Source organism: Lontra canadensis, unplaced genomic scaffold (genome assembly GCF_010015895.1).
Source record: "Lontra canadensis isolate GAN:19392208 unplaced genomic scaffold, GSC_riverotter_1.0 scaffold57, whole genome shotgun sequence".
Lineage (NCBI taxonomy): Eukaryota > Metazoa > Chordata > Mammalia > Carnivora > Mustelidae > Lontra > Lontra canadensis.
This window is the reverse complement of record NW_022631051.1, coordinates 11,628,168-11,645,733: the sequence shown is the minus strand read 5'-3', so window position 1 is coordinate 11,645,733 and position 17,566 is coordinate 11,628,168. Positions and strand designations below refer to the sequence as shown.

The following is a 17,566-nucleotide window of genomic DNA, read 5'->3' as shown; positions in this document are numbered from 1 at the left end:
AGGTACTAGCCTAGCCTTCATGATCTTTAAAGTTGACTCAGCTCTGAAATTAGGTTATTAACTATCAGCAGCATTTAATCTGGTCCAGAGAATGCTCCCTGGTTAAAGACTGCATTTGAAAGATAGAAGCATTAAGTATCTGAAGAGGGTCTGCCAGAGAAAAGTTACTATTTGGGCTAGCACAGCATTCCTATCAGTTTTCCCAGTTTGCCTTTTGCCCAGCTAGGGACAGGTAGCTCACTGTCTCTAGGCAGCCCTTCCCCCCCCCCCCCCTTTTTTTTTTTCCTTTTTTTAGAGATTTTATTTATTTATTTGGCAGAGACACAGCGAGAGAGGGAACACAGCAGAGGGAGTGGGAGAGGGAGAAGCAGGCCTCCCGTGGAGCAGGGATCCGGATGCGGGGCTTGATCCCAGGACCCCGTGATCACGACCTGAGCCGAAGGCAGATGCTTAATGACTGAGCCACCCATGCGCCCCAGCCCTTTCCATTTTTAAACAGCTCTGTTATCAAGTTGTAGCGTTATTTTCAGTGAAATGCCTCCTGCTATCACCTGTTGTCCTCCTTTACCTTTTACTAGGAAAATCAAGTCTGTTTCAAGATGACAAGTTTTCAAATTCTGTTTCCTCTGAATCCCATACTGTGTCTCATCTAACATGAATCTGTAGAGGACATAAAATAATATTTACACAGAAATGAATAAGAGATACGCAGAAACACTGCTAATGAAATAATAATCGGGTGAAGTTAAAGCTAAAGAGTTCTAGAATTTAATTTCTGTAAGAAAGAAATCACCCACAGATAAAATTCTAGGTGGCTTAGATATGTGGGTAGGCAAGAAAGCAAGAGGAGTAAAGCCAGCATGAGCCCCTTAGCATGACTTCCCAATACCCTCATTTATTTAGGATCTTAACCTTAATTGAAGCATCAAGCACATAGAAGGCTGAATTTAGTAGCAGTGTGTTCAGGTCTGTGTTTCCGAAGGTTTTATGATTGATTCTTCAGGAGAAGGAGGGGGGACAAGAAGGGAGGTAAAAGAACAGTGACCTTAAAAGTTGTTTCTGGGCCAAAGAGAAGAGGGGAGTGAGTGTATGATGCCTGATGGCCACCCTTGGAGAGGGTTTGTTGACGATGGACTAGGATGAAAGATTATCCAGTATTTGCGTAACAGCCTGTCTCATCTCAGTCTAGGCCTGTTATTGATCATATCAGGCAGATATTAATGGCTATTTTTTCCACAGGACTTAAGAAGGTTAACTATTTCAGATTCCTTCCATAGAGGTAAATCAGGTTTTCATCAGTTTCTCATTTTCCTTGCAGGCCTCATGATATAATAATGGATTGTTTGGGGTTAAGGTTCATTTTGATTTCAGTGTGCTTTGTTAAGTGTAACCAGATATTTGCTCTGTTACCTTAACCTGTCTAAACAGATATATAGTACAGGACCTCATGGAAACAGATCTCTACAAGCTCTTGAAGACGCAACACCTCAGCAACGACCATATCTGCTATTTTCTTTACCAGATCCTCAGAGGGTTAAAATATATCCATTCAGCTAATGTACTGCATCGTGACCTCAAACCTTCCAACCTGCTGCTCAACACCACCTGCGATCTCAAGGTCAGCCAGGTTGTTTACTCTTAGGGTGATACATGTTGGGGGGAAAAATAAAAACGTCCTTCATTAGGGCATATTTATATTGTTATCCATATTTAAAATCACACCAGAGGGGTGCCTGGGTGGCTCAGTGGGTTAAGCCGCTGCCTTCGGCTCAGGTCATGATCTCAGGGTCCTGGGATCAAGTCCCGCATCAGGCTCTCTGCTCAGCAGGGAGCCTACTTCTCTCTCTCTCTCTCTCTCTCTCTCTCTGCCTGCCTCTCCATCTACTTGTGATCTCTGTCAAATAAATAAAAATTAAAATCCTTAAAAAAATAAAAATAAAATAAAAAAATAAAAAATAAAATCACACCAGAAATACATGAAAACATTTTTATGCCCCCCCCACACACAAGTAAAAAGCGCTAGGTCTCTTCTCCATCCAGTTCTACCATCCAGAGGTAACTGCTATAACATATTGGTATATTTTCTTCTAGAGTTCTTGCTGTTTTCTTACACACATGTGTACATTTATGCTTACATATATGAAAGCAGGATCATGTGCATTATGTATAAGTTAAAAAATCATTGGTAACCTCTTTCTTCAATAAATTTTATACAAAGAATACTCCGAAAACAGCAGAAAACTTAGCCTTTATGACTTTAGTAGTTAAGATGTTCCCAATAAATAGGGAAACCCTAGATCCTTAGAGTCCTCAGAGTTCTCATAAAAATGGGCAGCATTTGGGACACCTGGGTGATCTCAGGGTCCTGGGATCAAGTCCCACGTCAGGCTCCTTGCTCACTGGGGAGCCTGCTTCTCCCTCTGCCTGCTGCTCCCCCTGCTTGTGCTCTCTCTCTGACAAATAAATAAAATATTTTTAAAAAATGGGCAGCATTTGCAAACATATATTTCTGTTTTAACAGTAGCAGAGCTAAACAAGGAGGAAAAGCCAAGGCTGTTTTAGATATAAAAGGATGTGGATTCAGTCCGATAAGACCTAGATAAATGGAAAGATATCAGTGTCTGGATTGCAAGACTTAACACTGTTTAGGAGGCAGAACTCCCCCAAATTGATCTACACAGTGTGATCCCTGATAAAGCTCTAGGTGGCTTTTTTGCAGATATGGACAGGCTGGTCCTGAAATGCATATAGAAATTCAAGAGACCCCAAATGGCCAAAATCGTATGAAAGAACAAAATTGAAGGACTTACCACACTTCTTGATTTCAAAACTTAACAAAACTATAGTAATCAATTAATCAGTTAATAAATAAACCTGTATGTTATGATACCTGATTTTTGGTGAGAGTACCAAAGTAATTCTTTTCAACAAATGATTGAAGTGCTGGGACAACTGAATATATGCTCATACCATGTATAAAAATTAACACAAAACAGATCAAAGACCTAAAATTTTTTTTTTAAGATTTTAATTTGAGGGGCTCCTGGGTGGTTCAGTCAGTTAAGCGTCTACCTTTGTTTTAGGTCATGACCCCGGATCCTGGGATTGAGCCTGGCATCCTCAGGCTCCCTGCTCAGTGGGGGGCCTACTTCTCCCTCTCCGTCTCCCTCTGCCACTCCTCTTGCTTGTGCTGTCTTGTGCTCGCACTCTTTCTCTGTCACATATATAAATAAAAACATAATTTTTTTTTAACTTGAGAGAGTGAGCATGCACTTGCATGTGCGTGCACGAGCCAGGGGAGGGACGGGGGGAAGGAGAGATGAGTAGACTCTCTGCTGAGTGTGGAGGCAGTTGCCAGCCAATCCCAGGACCCTGAGCCGAACTGTCTGAGCCACCCAGGTGCCCTTAAAGACCTAAATTTAGGAGCTAAACGGAAATGGAAAACATTGGAGTGAGTTTTTGCAATCTGGCATTAGGCAGTCCTGTTATACTTTACATCAAAAGGACAAGCAACAAAAGGGAAAAAAGCTGGGATTTTTTTTTTTTTTTAAGATTTTATTTATTTGACAGATCACAGGTAGGCAGAGAGGCAGGCAGAGCGAGAGGGGGAAGCAGGGTCCCCGCTGAGTAGAGAGCCCGATGCGGGGCTCGATCCCAGGGCCCTGAGATCATGGTGAAGCCAATGGTAGAGGCTTAACCCACTGAGCCACCCAGGCACCCCAAAAATTGGATTTCATGTAGATGAGGAACCTGTGTTACAGAGTAAACCATCAAGTGAGAAGACAACCCACAAAATGAGAGAAAATATTTATAAATCATATATCTGATAAGAGACTTATATCTTAAATATATGAAAAACTCTTATAACTCAACAATAAAAAATAAATAGCCCAGTTTAATATTCGGCAAAGAATCTGAATGGACATTTTTCTAAAGAAGTTAGGCAAATGGCCAGTAAGTACATGAAAAGATGCTTGTTATCATAAGTCATAGGGAAATGCAAGTCAAAACCACAATGAGATACCAGTTTATACATACTAGGTTGGCTGTAATCAAAAAGTCAGGTGATAAGTGTTGGTAAGGATTTCACTCAATGAAAATATGTCCACACAAAAACTAGTGTACAAATAATCTAAAGTAGCATAAGAGTCCAAAAGTGGAAATAGTTGGAATATCTATTTGATGGTGAGTAATTAAAACGTGGTAGATCCATACAGTGGAATAAAAAGAAATGGAATCCTGATACATGCTATAATGTGGATGAACCTTAGAAAATTATTATGTAAGTAAAGGAAGCCAGTCTTGGTTCTATTTACATGAAATGTCGAATAGATAAATCTGTAGCAGAGGAAGTGGATAAAATAAAATAAAATCCTAGGCAGGTGGGATTGGGGAGGATTGGGGAGAATGCTGATGGATACAAGATTTCTTCCTGTGGTTACAAAAATATTCTAGAATTAGATGGTGGTAACAGTTGTGTGCCCTATGAGTATAATACCAAAATCATTGAATTATATACCTTAAGTGGATGAATTATGTGATATGCAAATTATATCTCAGAGCTATTTAAAAAGTGCATTTAGATGTATAAAGTGATCATTTCTTGGACTTCAGTTTAACAAACATTCCTGTGAGAAGCCCTTAAGGAATACCTGGCAAGGGAGAGGGAGGAGTGTCTGTCTCTGCAATCTGAAAAACTCATAGGTCAGAAGTCTGATAATGGATTATTGTAATAATATCTGCTATAACTGAGATACTGAAAAGAATAGTGTACAAATGCAAAGGAGAGAGTGGGTTAGTTCTGGCTGGGGCTTTGAAAGGCATCAGGAAACAGGTGGTGTCCATGCTGGTCCTCTAGAGACGGGCAGGCTTTCAGTAAGGGAGTGGCTGTGTTGAGTGAAGAGTATCATAGGAGGCAAAAGGAACAACAGAAAGGAAAGTAAGAAGTTAAGGGATTAGTGCATAAACACTGAGGCCTGCTTTGTGTGGCTGCAGCTTTGGATGAGAATTAGGAAGTTGCTGATGCTAAGCTGGAGCTGTTGGTTGAAGGTAGATCTTGGAGAACCTTCTGGAACTATCTGAAAAAAAAAGGTGGTGGGTTCTGTTCCAGGTGGTCGATCAGCTTATTCACTATCATTGAGTGTTTGAAACAGGGTGACCAACATTCTGTGAGATGTAGTAGAGGGTAGCTTCCTACATTAGATATAGTTGGGTTGGACTCTCTCACCTCTTGGGATCTGACAGAGTTAGATTCTTGTCTTACATAGGGTGTCACCAGATCCTTTCCCATCGATCTGCAGCTAAAAGCCAGGTGGGCACAAAAGGAATGAAGCTGCTCATAGGAATAGCCACACTTTGTCGGCTCTTAGTGATTTTCTTGAAAAATTACAGTATTTTTGTCTCCTAGTTCTTCCTTTTTTCTTTCTATTTCTTACCACAACTCTGTTATGACAGATTGCTTCTGTTTGTTTTTGAAGAGACGTTCTCAATCAGTATTTTCAGTATATAATATTTTTGGGAAAAGTTGACTCCTAACTTTTGTTTGAAAATGCTCATCCTTAAGAAGGAAACAAACAGAACCAGACTACTTTCTTGTCTGTTCACTGTTTGTGGGCTTGTCTTTACCTAGGGCCATTTTACTCATACTCACCAAAATTTATACCCACATTGATAGATCTGTGTTGTTGGCCGTCCACACAATCCATGTATTGTTTTCAAAAGCCAGTATAACACAGAAGTTCAGAAACACGGTGGGATTATATTGATATTTACAACGGTGCAATTCACCCATATTTTGAAATGTACATATGGGGTGTGCTTAATTTACATGAGCATAAATATTCAGGAGGTATGGCTTGTCATCTCTGATTTGTCATGGTGAGCATGTCCCAAAGGTAGGTCAAGGTACGGTGACAGTTTAGGTGCATATATAAGAGTTGAGAGCACCAATGGGGAAAAGGGTCTTGTTTGCTTGAGTTCTGAAATCACTATATCTATCACATCCTCAGTACCCTGGGATGACCATGATACCTGTACTACAGGTCAGTGCCTAGAAAGTTTGTAACCAGTGATTTTTTTTTTCCTATTTTTTTTTAATTTTATTTTTTATAAACATATATATTTTTTCCCCGGGGGTACAGGTTTGTGAATCGCCAGGTTTACACACTTCACAGCACTCACCATAGCACATACCCTCCCCAATGTCCATAATAACCCCACCCCCCCTCTCCCAACCCCCCTCCCCCCAGCAACCCTCAGTTTGTTTTGTGAGATTAAGAGTCACTTACGTAACCAGTGATCTTACCTCTTGGCATTTAGGGTTTTTTGAATTTTCAAGTAGACAGTCATGTCATTTTCTTCCTTTTTTCCATTGGCTTCTGTTACTAAAGTATTTCTTACTCTTGAGCCCTCAGGATATCAGCTGTTATTAATGTCTTCAGACTGTTAACTTTTCAAGGTCAACAATAGTAAGATTTCTTTCTCACTTCCATAAACTTGCTTTGCACTTGTTATCTGAAGCCCTGAGACAAATAGATGTTGTCCTCTTAGAACCTTCTGGGAGCCTCTCTTATAGACTCCCATTTTATTTCTCAGGGCCACAGAAACACAAGGGTTATAGATCTATTTGGAGATTTTGCTGGCATATTTCTAGTGGAACTACCAGGAGAATTAGGTCTCTAGCAGTCTGTGTCCTTAATGTTTGCTAGACAGAGCCCACAGAAATCCCAATTGGAGTCCCAGGTTGCTAGTATCATAGCCTTTTTAGTTCTGGTTATGCCTAGGAAGGAGGATTCTGGAAGACAGGAAATGAAACCTATCTTTGGGGTTTCCTTTGTTTAATGAAAATCTGAGTTTGCAGAGCCTATAAAGTAGCCAGGTAGAAGTGCTAGAACTCATTTTGTGTTTCTTGTACCATATGCAATTTGTCCATACCTTCCTTTGTATGGAATTATGATGAATATTTTTTTTTAATTTTGTAACCTTTGTAGTTTTTAGACAATACTATATAAATTTGGCTAGCCTTCAGTGTTATAGTGGGGTTTTTTGGTCTGTTTTTTAAATCATATGATCTTTTCATTGATGACTGTGAATAGAGTTGTGAAGTCTTCTAGAGGTCTAAACCCCACATCTCCATCTATATTTTAGATTGTAACCAATAACTTTTGAGAACCTACTGGTCTATGTCCTGTGCTAGGCTGGGGGGATATAAATAGTAAAACGAGGTCACCCTTATACCAATTTACTATTCTGAATATCGGTCACTAAACGAAAGGAATGAAACGTTTTTCCTGTCTTTCTAGTATGGTTTGTGCATCAGGGTAAACAGCCAGTTGATGAAGAATTGACTCTTTAAAAAGAATGCCAGCAAGTTAATGCAGAACAAATAGTAAACTAGAAAAATCATCATTTTTCAACTTCCAATGAAATAATTGGTTTGTACAGTATCATCCATGGATCCTCTGCTCACTTTGCTCAGACTCTCAGACCCTAGGTGGGCTGCTGCTGCCTCCCCTCTTCATCTCACACATAAATTCCCTCTTCATCTCACACATCTACCATGCCCTGATCTGGAGCTCCCTCTTATTTCCGCTTGGGTTCCTCATACCCCCGTGGGCCACTGTGGTTCTCCCATAGAGATCCTTATGTCACATGGCCAACCCCTTAAGGGCTTTTGGACTGGATTTCCGTGGGGAGAGGATGAGGAAGAACAACTGCACATTTAGTTTTAATCCTAAGAAGATAGTTCTATTGCAGCATTCAGCATGATAGGTTATGTTGTCCTTCCTAGTAAAGGAATACTAGGAATTCCAGCTTTTAATTTTTCCTTCTTCCTCAATATTGCCACTTTGAATGGTGTAATTTTTTTTTAAGATTTTTTATTTATTTGACAGTGAAATCACAAGTAGGCAGAAGTAGGCAGAGAGGCAGGCAGATAGAGAGGGAGAAGCAGGCTCCCTGCCGAGCAGGGAGCCCAATGTGGGGCTCGATCCCAGGACCCCAGGACCATGACCCGAGCTGAAGGCAGTGGCCTAACCCGCTGAGCCACCCATTGCCCCACCCATTGCCCCTGAATGGTGTAATTTTACTAATATCAATTGTTTAACATAAGATATTAACCCTGGTAATTATGTACCTTGATTTTTATTTTTTAAAAGATTATCAGTAATTCAGATATTGTGAAAAATGGTCACCACTGGAGTCTGTGCCAGTTAATCCACTCCAGTTGTTGTGCTTCCTATAAACATGTGAAGTAAGTCATTTATTGACCAGACATCAAGTGTCCATCACGTATGTGACATTTAGGAATAACAAGTCAGTCAAGTGTTGCCTTTTTCTAGGGACTTGATAATCTTTTAGCTGGGGAGATGAGCATATGCACAGCTGTCATGGATTGTGGGATGTACTTTAATATGTGTCTAACAGAGTATTAGAGGAGTTTGGAAAAGTGAGCCGTGAGTTCTTGGGTGGGGTGTTGTTGATTTCTGGGGAACTTCTCAGAAGGGGTAACATTCAAGCTGGATTTAGGGTAAGGGAATGGAATGGATAGGGCACTCAGTGTTCATTGCACAGTTAGGTCATAAACGCAGATGTAGTATTGAGTCAGCAGGAGCAGATGTGGGCAGAGAAGGTGGTAGGATAGAGGAGATTAGGAAGATAGTTTGGTGGCAGCATGTGAATAGTCTTGAAGGTTACGCTTAAATAATTAGGGTTTTGGGGCACCTGGGTGCCTCCGTCGGTTAAGCATGTGCCTCCAGCTCAGGTCATGATCTCAGGTTCCTGGGATCAAGCCCCTGCTCAGCGGGGAGTCTGCTTCTCCCTCTCCCCCGCTCCCCTTCATGTGCTCGCTCTCTCTCTCTCTCTCTCAAATAAATAAAATCTTTTTTTTTTAATTGCATTTTGTTGAGTAGGTGAAGGGGATTGGTTAAAGATTTTGAGCCAGAAAGGTGACTTATATTTTAGAAGCAGCATTTGGACAGGAATCTAGAGGATGAATTAGCTTGCAGGCAGGTAACCAAGCTAGTTTTCCTAATCCCAGCAAACTAAACTGAATCTCAGCTAAGGTCATGACAGTTGAGATGTGGAAGCAGTCAATTCAAGAGCCGTTTTAGGAGGCTTCAGGTCTAGTTGCCACCTATGCCCCTCATGCTTGCCCAGCTAGATTCTTTAGGGCATGCTCTGGCTTTCCCCGGGTCTTTCCATAGTTAGCATCTTTTCAGTGGCAATATCACTTCAGTGGGGCCTCCTCAGAGTGCCTGTCCCACCAAAAGTAGTGTGTCCACTACCGCTGTATTAGCTGTTTCTTCCTCTATAACAAATCACCTGAAAAGTAGTGGTCTGAAACAACAGTAATCATGTATTAGCTCATCGTTTCTGTGGATCAGGAATTAGTCAAAGGGTAGCAGTGACGGTTGGTTTCTGCTCCCACATGTGGATATCAGCTAGAAGATGTGAAGTTAGGGACTGGAATCCTCTCATGTACCTGGCAATTGATACTGGCTGTCACCTGGAACAGCCACATACAGCCCAGGTGTCCTGGGTTCCCTCCTGAGGGAAAGAGCCCAGTGGAAGTCGTGTTGCATTTTATGATATCCTCCGAAGTCACATAGTATCACTTCTGCCATTTTCTCTTGGTTCAGGCTGTTAAAAAGTTTTGCACAGATTCAAGAGGAGGGAAGATAGATCCTGCCCTCTTGATAAAAGTTCAGAGAACTTATAAGAAGAGTGTGGGGGATGGGGTTATAATGATGTATCCCTTTTTAGAAAATATATCTGCCATGACTGTGTTTAAAGTTATTCCACTCGTCCCCTGTCTTTGTAGATTACTAGGAATGTAATCAACCCCTCTAAAACACAGCTTCCATTTCTTTGTCCACAGTCCAGGAGGAGCATGGAAACATCAGCTTCAGTACATGGCCTCCCTCATATGTGAATTTCTTATATTCTGGCTTTTTAAATCTATCTGGGACTTTTTTTTTTTTTTTTTTTAATTCAGCTAGCCAATGAAGAGCTGTGTATCAAGTCTGGACCCATCCATTCTATCAGGCATGGGGGCAGTGAAGGATCTGTGACCATGGTTTGGGGTTTGTGCTGGTTTTGCACTGCTGACAAGATGCAGTATTTCTTCGTACAGTTGAAGATGTGGCTTTAGGTGTCCATTTATACAACAGAGGGCAGACTGAATGGTGAGCTTTGGTTGAATTCGAATCAGATGAAGTGTTAGTTCTAAAAAGAAAAACTAGGTCACAGATACATTGAAGAATTCAAGCCACAGAATTCAGAAGGATTGGTGGTAGGGCAGTGTGGCAGGTGATGGCTCAGAATGGCTTAGAGGACTCACCTCCAGATTGTAGGAAGAAATCATTAATTGTTGCTTCTCTGAGTTGGAAATCATGCCAAAGAGGACCATGTTGCTAGTGAGCCTCCTGGGCATGACTACTAGGAAGCCTTCCTGCAGTTCGTGTCACTGGAATTGGTAGAAAAGGCTTGAAAGAAACAAACAGGGTGCCAGGTACATTGAAAGCCTCAAGATCAGCCAGGCCAAAGTTAGTATTTACTGTGAGCCCACATAAAAGCTTACGGCCATACATCAACCAGGTTCTCTTACAGGCCCATTACTATTAGGAGTGTAATGGCATCGATTGGCAAGCCAGCTCTGAAAGGTGAGAGTGGTGCTTATGGTGGTTGTTAATGTAGACTGAAGTTACGAGAGTATAGTGGCCAGAGTTAGTGTTAGAGCTATGGAGCAGGACCAGGATTTCCTCATCAGGCCACTCAATACACATAGAAAATTGCCTCTGGTAGAGGAACTTGGCAAAGCAGGTGTGACATTTGCTTCTTTTAAAGATGCAGTAGATTGATGGTGATTGTTCAGCCACAGATACGTAACCCTTCCTCAATGGTGTAGTCGAAGTCTCCTGCAGGACATGTGGGATCAGAGGCACTGTATGGCAATGCCAGCGTCCAAGGCTAGAGGAAGACATTTGTGAGGTGAATGGGAGCTTTCCAAAGTTGAGTTGAGACACCCAACTCTGGGATATTTAAGCAAAGATTGATATCCATTTAAGTCCTATGAATATTTCTTAAGCATGTCCTTTCCTCGTCTCCATTTTTATGGCCTGAGCTCAGGCTTGTATTTCTTAACTTAATTAAAGTAGTAATGCTCCAAAACAGTCTGTTTTCCAGGCTGTCTTGCCTTACACTCTGGCCTGTATTTATTAACATGTCTCCCACTTTCTCAGGTTAGTTCTCCAGATGCCAAGGAATTAAAACATCCTCCAGTTGTGTGAGTTGAAGTGTAGTTGACCCTTGAAAAACACAGGGATATGGGACACCAACACCCTGCCACCCCCCCACACACAATAAAAAATCCGCATTAAAAAAAAATCTGCGTATAAGTTTGACTCCCCCCAAGTTTAATAACCTTCTATTGATCAGGAGCTTTAACCAACAACATCCAGTCAATTAACATATTTCGTATGTAATATGTATTATACACTATATTCCTGCAATAATACCTAACTTAATTTTTTTGGTATTTCTAGGCTACACAGTTCATCTGTGAGTTTTTTTCAGATTGTTGCAGATCTCCAAAAAGTTTTCCAATATATTTTATTGAAAAAAAAATCCATGTGTGAGCAGACTTGCATAGTTTAAACCCATGTTCTTCAAGAGTCAACTGTATATTATAGTTAAATTTCATATGTTTTGGAGTCTGGAGTAGCACCAAGTATTTGGGGCTCCTGAGTGGCTCAGTCGGTTGGGTGTCTGCCTTCAGCTCGGGTTATGATCCCCTGTTTCTGGGATTAAGCCCTGCGTTGGGCTCCCTGCTCAGCGGAAAGCCTGCTTCTCCCTCTGCCTCTGCTGTTCCCCCCCAGTTGTCTGCGCTCTCCTCTCTCTCTCTGTCAAATAAAATCTTTTAAAAAATTCGTCTTCAGCATATGAAACCTCTTGTAAGGCTTTGGGAGTGGATTTGACTACATGGAAGAGGAGGAAAGTGGGAAGAATTTTTGCAGGTTGGGGTACCTGGGAGGCTCAGTCGTTAAGTGTCTGCCTTTGGCTCAGGTCATGATCCCAGGGTTCTGGGATCGAGCCCTGCATCAGGCTCCCTGCTTGGCGGCAGGAAACCTGCTTCTCCCTCTCCTGCTCCCCCTGCTTGTGTTCCCTCTCTCACTGTGTCTCTCTCTGTCAAATAAATAAAATCTTTTAATAAAAAGAAAAGAAAAGAACCTTTGGAGATACCCACATTTGTGGAACAGGTAGAAGAATGGCAGGAAGTAAAGTCTGAGAAGCAAGGCAAGTGTAGATCAAGGAGCCGATCTAGCAGTGTTATCCTTAGGGACCAGCAGGAGTAGGCCCGAGCAAGGACCCTGGGCAGTTTTTACCCAGAACAGTTTTTGTCAAGTGACCTAAGCAAGATTTCTGTGGGATACGCACATAATGAAAGATGAGGATGCCTCTTAGCAGAGTCCTGCAGCCTGTTCTTCATCTCCAACATGTTGAATGGTCATCACTGCCTTCCATGTTGTTGTGAGGATTGTATAAGAATGAGTATATAGGGGCGCCTGGGTGGCTTAATTGTTAAGCATCTGCCTTCGGCTTGGGTCATCATCCCAGGGTCCTGGGATCGAGCCCCGCATTGGGCTCCCAGGCTCAGCGGGAAGCTGCTTCTCCCTTTCCCACTCCCCTATTTGTGTTCCCTCTCTTGCTATGTCTCTCTCTGTCAAATGAATAAATAAGATCTTAAAAAAAAAGGGGGGGGGCGCCTGGGTGGGTCAGTGGGTTAAGCCTCTGCCTTCGGCTCAGGTCATGATCTCAGGGTCCTGGAATCGAGCCCCGCATCGGGCTCTCTGATCAGCAGCCTGCTCCCCCCCCACCGCCCCCACCTCTCTGCTTACTTGTGATCTCTGTCAAATAAATAAATAAAATCTTAAAAAAATAAAAGGGTGTATAGAATTAACAGGGAAGCTTCTGCCACATAGTAATGGTAGCATCTGCTTATCATCATCATTATTGCTATTATCTTTTTTATTTTTATGATGTTTTGATACTAATTTCATTAGCGTCTCTAAGGTGTCCCATTTTTTTTTCTCTCTTAGATCTGTGACTTTGGCTTGGCCCGTGTTGCAGATCCAGACCATGATCACACAGGGTTCCTGACGGAGTATGTAGCCACACGTTGGTACAGGGCTCCGGAAATCATGTTGAATTCCAAGGTAAGGATCAGAGGTTTTCATAAAAAGAAAACCAAGAAGCAAAAGATCTTTGGATATGTGTTGCAGTAAGCCTCCCTCTCAGTAAGCCTCTGTCTACCTAGCTTGAGGCTTGACCTTTCTGGCCAGAATCAAGCTGCTGCCTTAATCTCCAGTTCAGCATTAACCTTCTGGGCTGTGGGTTTTGGCCTCTGTCTCTCTGCTAGAGTAGTGCTGGTGATGTGTTGTAGAGTTGGGGGGGCGTGCCCATCTCGTCACTGTTAACAATAAACGGTCTGTGTCCCAGCCCTTGGTCCACTTTTCTAAAGTCCTGCCTGTGGCAGCTCCTAACACCTGCTGCTGCCACAGATGAGTGCAGGCCGGGTTTGTGACAGGCCGTCTGGTCGCGCATATTCTTTTGAAGGTGGACTAGGGCTGTTCTACAAAAGTCCAATTTATCTGGTAATGAAGAAGGTCTCTTCAGCAAAATTACAACCATAGTTGGAAGAAAATGTAGGTATGGAAAGAATAGGAACTACTATAGATTCTTTCAAAATTGTATGGTAGTCCTGCTTCCAGATAGATGTACCTCTGCATCTCAGAGTGGCTGTGTGGAGTGCATACAGGTAGAAGGCAAACATTTCTAACAATATCTGTGTCCTGGTTGTAAGAATGATTGAATAAATTTGTAAAAGCAAGAAAAAGTGAAGTACGTCATCTTTTTTAGGGTTATGAGCCAGGTGGCAGTCATTGAGGGCTGCCGTGGAGATTGAGATTCAGTATTTTTAATACATCATTTGCAAATAGTGTATGAATGAGTGTCAGATTTAAGAAAGTAAGTGGATCCAACATACTTCTATATCTAATATCTCAAAATTAGGAGATTTTGAACTTAATTCTGTCTCTGGGTTTGCAGACTACCCCCAGTACTAGGTGGGCAAAGAGAAAATGAAGAGGCATACCACTCCAGATCGGCAGTGGCAGTCTTAATATGTAAGGGAACTTATTACAGGGCTTGTCTTGCCAGCCACAAGATGAGTAAATCTCGACACTCATCTGCCAAACCTTAAAAGTTTATATAGAGCCCTTAACTGGGCTCAGTCACGTATACAGCCCAGATGGTCTCAAAAACACGTATTCTTTCAAGGCTACATCCTTGAAAATGGCCTGCTGTGGGAACGGTGGGCAGAGCACATATTCCACGGCTAGAGGAAGGGGTGAGGAGCTTATTACCAGGGTCCAGCCCAAGGATTAGCTGGGAGTCATGTTATTGTGATGGTCTTCAACACCATCTACTGTTAATGTAATGTTAAGATTCCTGAAGAAAAGCAATGAGAGTAGACATGGGGCCTTGTGTCTCAGATCTGGGAACCAGAAGTTGACTCAGCAAAGCTTTAAGAGAATTAGTGAGCCCATGGGCTTCACTCTCTTTCTCCATCCTTCATATAGTAGAAGGGCTTGAGATGAACAAGAAGTTGTTTTGTGAGCAAATGGGATTTGTTTAAAGCAGTTAGTTATTCTTGATATACATTTGTTCAGTTTGGTTATAAAAGTAAAATTCCATTAAAAGAAATTCCATTATAAAGAAAGCTGTAGTGTAACAGATGTTTCGAAGAAGAAAATGCCATGCTGTTTCTCATAATTCTGTATTACACATAATCCCAAAGAGCAGGTTCTTTCTTTGGACTGGCCATGTGACAGCCATTCCAAACCAGAAGCATTTGCGTGTATGTGTGTGTGTCTGCGTCCATGGTGCCTGCTGGTTGTAAAACAGAGCTGATGGTGTGATTTTTATCCTGGTGCCTTCGTGACCCTACAGTCTCCATCCCAACTGGAGATGACTCCACTCTCTGCACCCTGTGTGTGGGGGGGGAATAACAAAAAAAGGATGGCCTGCCTCTGTTCTCCAAGGTGCCCAGCACTTCTTACTTATAGAATTAACTAAAATAAAACTGAGTGTGAATTCTTTTTATTTACAGCACCTCTAGCCTGAGAATGTTCTCTATTCATTTTTTTCTTTTTATTAATTTAGAACAATTTCAAACCCGTAGAAGAATTGAGAGCACAGTGAACACCCATACACCCCTTCCCTCGGTTTATGAGCTTTTAATATCTTATTACTCCTTCCCTGGCTGTCTCTGCCTGCCTCTCTGCCACCTTCTCTCTTCCGTCTGGTCAAACCTTCTGATACTTCACCAACATAAACTAAGACTTTACTCCTAGACCCTTTGGGCCATACTAATACTCATTAAAGGCAGAGCAGTGTTCTTTCCCAACAGCCATAGTACCCTTAGCACACTGAGACAATAGCATTAATTTAGTGACATCCCAGTTATCCTGCCCAAAAGTTCTTTACAGCTGTTTCTGTTTTATTTTCAGTCTATGAGCTCACTCTAAAACGGTCCTCCCACCCTTCCTGTCTTCTTCATGTCATTGAATACTTTGCAGAGTACAGATTGGTTCCTTATGATTAGGTTTAGGTCACACTTTTCTGGCAGGAACCCCGTGGATTCTTGGAACTCACGTATATGGAGCTCCTGTTTCCCAGCAGTCTTACCCTGGTGATTTACCCCATGATGACCCCTTGCCTCTGTCATTATATTGGGGGTTGCAAAATGGTGATTTTCCAAATGTGTTATTCCTTCTACATTAATTCACTGCCATTCTTCTATGAAGAGCTTTCTGTTTTTTCTCTTTCTCTTCCTATCTCCCACCTTTTTTTTTTTTTCTTTTAAAGATTTAGTCATTTTAGAGAGTGTGCACAAGCAGGGGGACAGGCAGAGGGAGAGGGACGGAGGAAGCCAACTCCCTGCAGAGGGGGAAGCCCAATGCAGGGCTTGATCTCAAGACTCTGAGATCACAACCTGAGCCAAAACCAAGAATCAGAGGCTTAACTGACTGCGCCACCCAGGCACCCCTCCTACCTTTGTTTTTAAAACATTATTGTGGACTCATGAAATACATCCTGTCCATTATCATCTTTAATTCTATACTCATATTGTCCCCATTTTGGCTAGAGTGCTGTGTATTTGTAACATTTTATTTTCATAGAATTTTCAGCTTGCAAGAAAAGTATAAGGCAGTGGTTCTCAAACATTGGAACCCCAAGATTCCTTCACTCTCTTAAAAAGTGTCAAACTATGGGTTCCTGAGTGGCTCAGTTGATTAAGTGTCTGACTCTTGGTTTTGGCTCAGGTTAGGATCCTGAGGGTTGTGGAATCGAGCACTGTATTGGACTCCACACTCAGTGTGGCATCTGCTTAGGACTCTCTCCCTCTCCTTTTGCCCCTCCTTCCCGCTCGCTCACACGCTCTCTCTAAGATAAATCTTTGGGGTGCCAGGTGGCTCAGTTGATAAGTGTCTGCCTTCGGCTCGGTTCATGATCCCAGTGTCCTGGGATTGAGCCTGGCATCAGGCTCCCTGCTCAGTGGGAAGCCTGCTTCTCCCTCTCCCACTCCCCCTACTTGTGTTCCCTCTCTCACTGTGTCTTTCTCTGTCAAATAAATAAATAAAATTTTTTAAAAAGATAAATCTTTTCAAAAAAAAGAAAGTATTAAAGACCCGAAACAAGATTTGTTTATGTGCATTATATCCATCAGTATTTACTATATGGAAATTAATACTGAAAAAAAATTTTTTTAAGATTTTATTTATTTGAAAGACAGAGATCACAAGTAGGCAGAGAGGCAGGCAGAGAGAGAGGAAGGGAAACAGGCTCCCTGCCAAGCAGAGAGCCTGATGTGGGGCTCGATCCCAGGACCTGGGGATCCTGACCCGAGCCGAAGGCAGAGGCTTTAACCCACTGAGCCACCCAGGCACCCCAATACTGAATTTTTTAAGAAGTATTGATATCTAAATAACAATAATAGAGCTACTGCTTGTTAACATAAGTATTTTTCATAAAAAAGTATGTTTATTTTCCATCACAGAAACATTTTAGTTAGAAAAGTGACATTGTTTTCATTTTTCACATTTCATGTTGCCTAATAGACTGTTGCTGAACTCTTCCCTAGTTCTGTACTCAGTCTGTCCAGTAGGTTGTTTGGGTTTAAGTCTGTGAAGAAGAGTCTTCACATAGACACATACTTGGGAAAGGGAGTATGTTAGTAGTCTTTTTAGCTACTTGTGACTATTCCTTGTTGATATTGTAGTGAAACTCAACAAAATGAAAAGTTAGTCGTGGAATCTGAAACAAAATGAAAAGTTAGTCGTGGAATCTGAAACCATGCCACTGAACTTTTTGTACAGTCTTATTAAAACCTATTGGTCTAGGGGTGCCTGGGTGGCTCAGTGGGTTGAGCCTCTGCCTTTGGCTCAGGTCGTGATCTTGGGGTCCTAGGATCGGGCCCCATATCAGGTTCTCTGCTCAGCGGGGG

General features: G+C 42.0%; 1 protein-coding gene across 1 annotated transcript in view; it reads left to right on the top strand.

Annotated features, from left to right (window-relative positions):
- Positions 1-17,566, top strand: part of MAPK1 (mitogen-activated protein kinase 1) — a 112,445-nt gene that overhangs the window by 66,657 nt on the left and 28,222 nt on the right. Inside the window, exons 3-4 of the mRNA XM_032875987.1 lie at positions 1,429-1,618; positions 13,098-13,214. Coding sequence (XP_032731878.1) covers positions 1,429-1,618; positions 13,098-13,214 — 307 coding nt within the window. The remainder of the gene's footprint in view (positions 1-1,428; positions 1,619-13,097; positions 13,215-17,566) is intronic.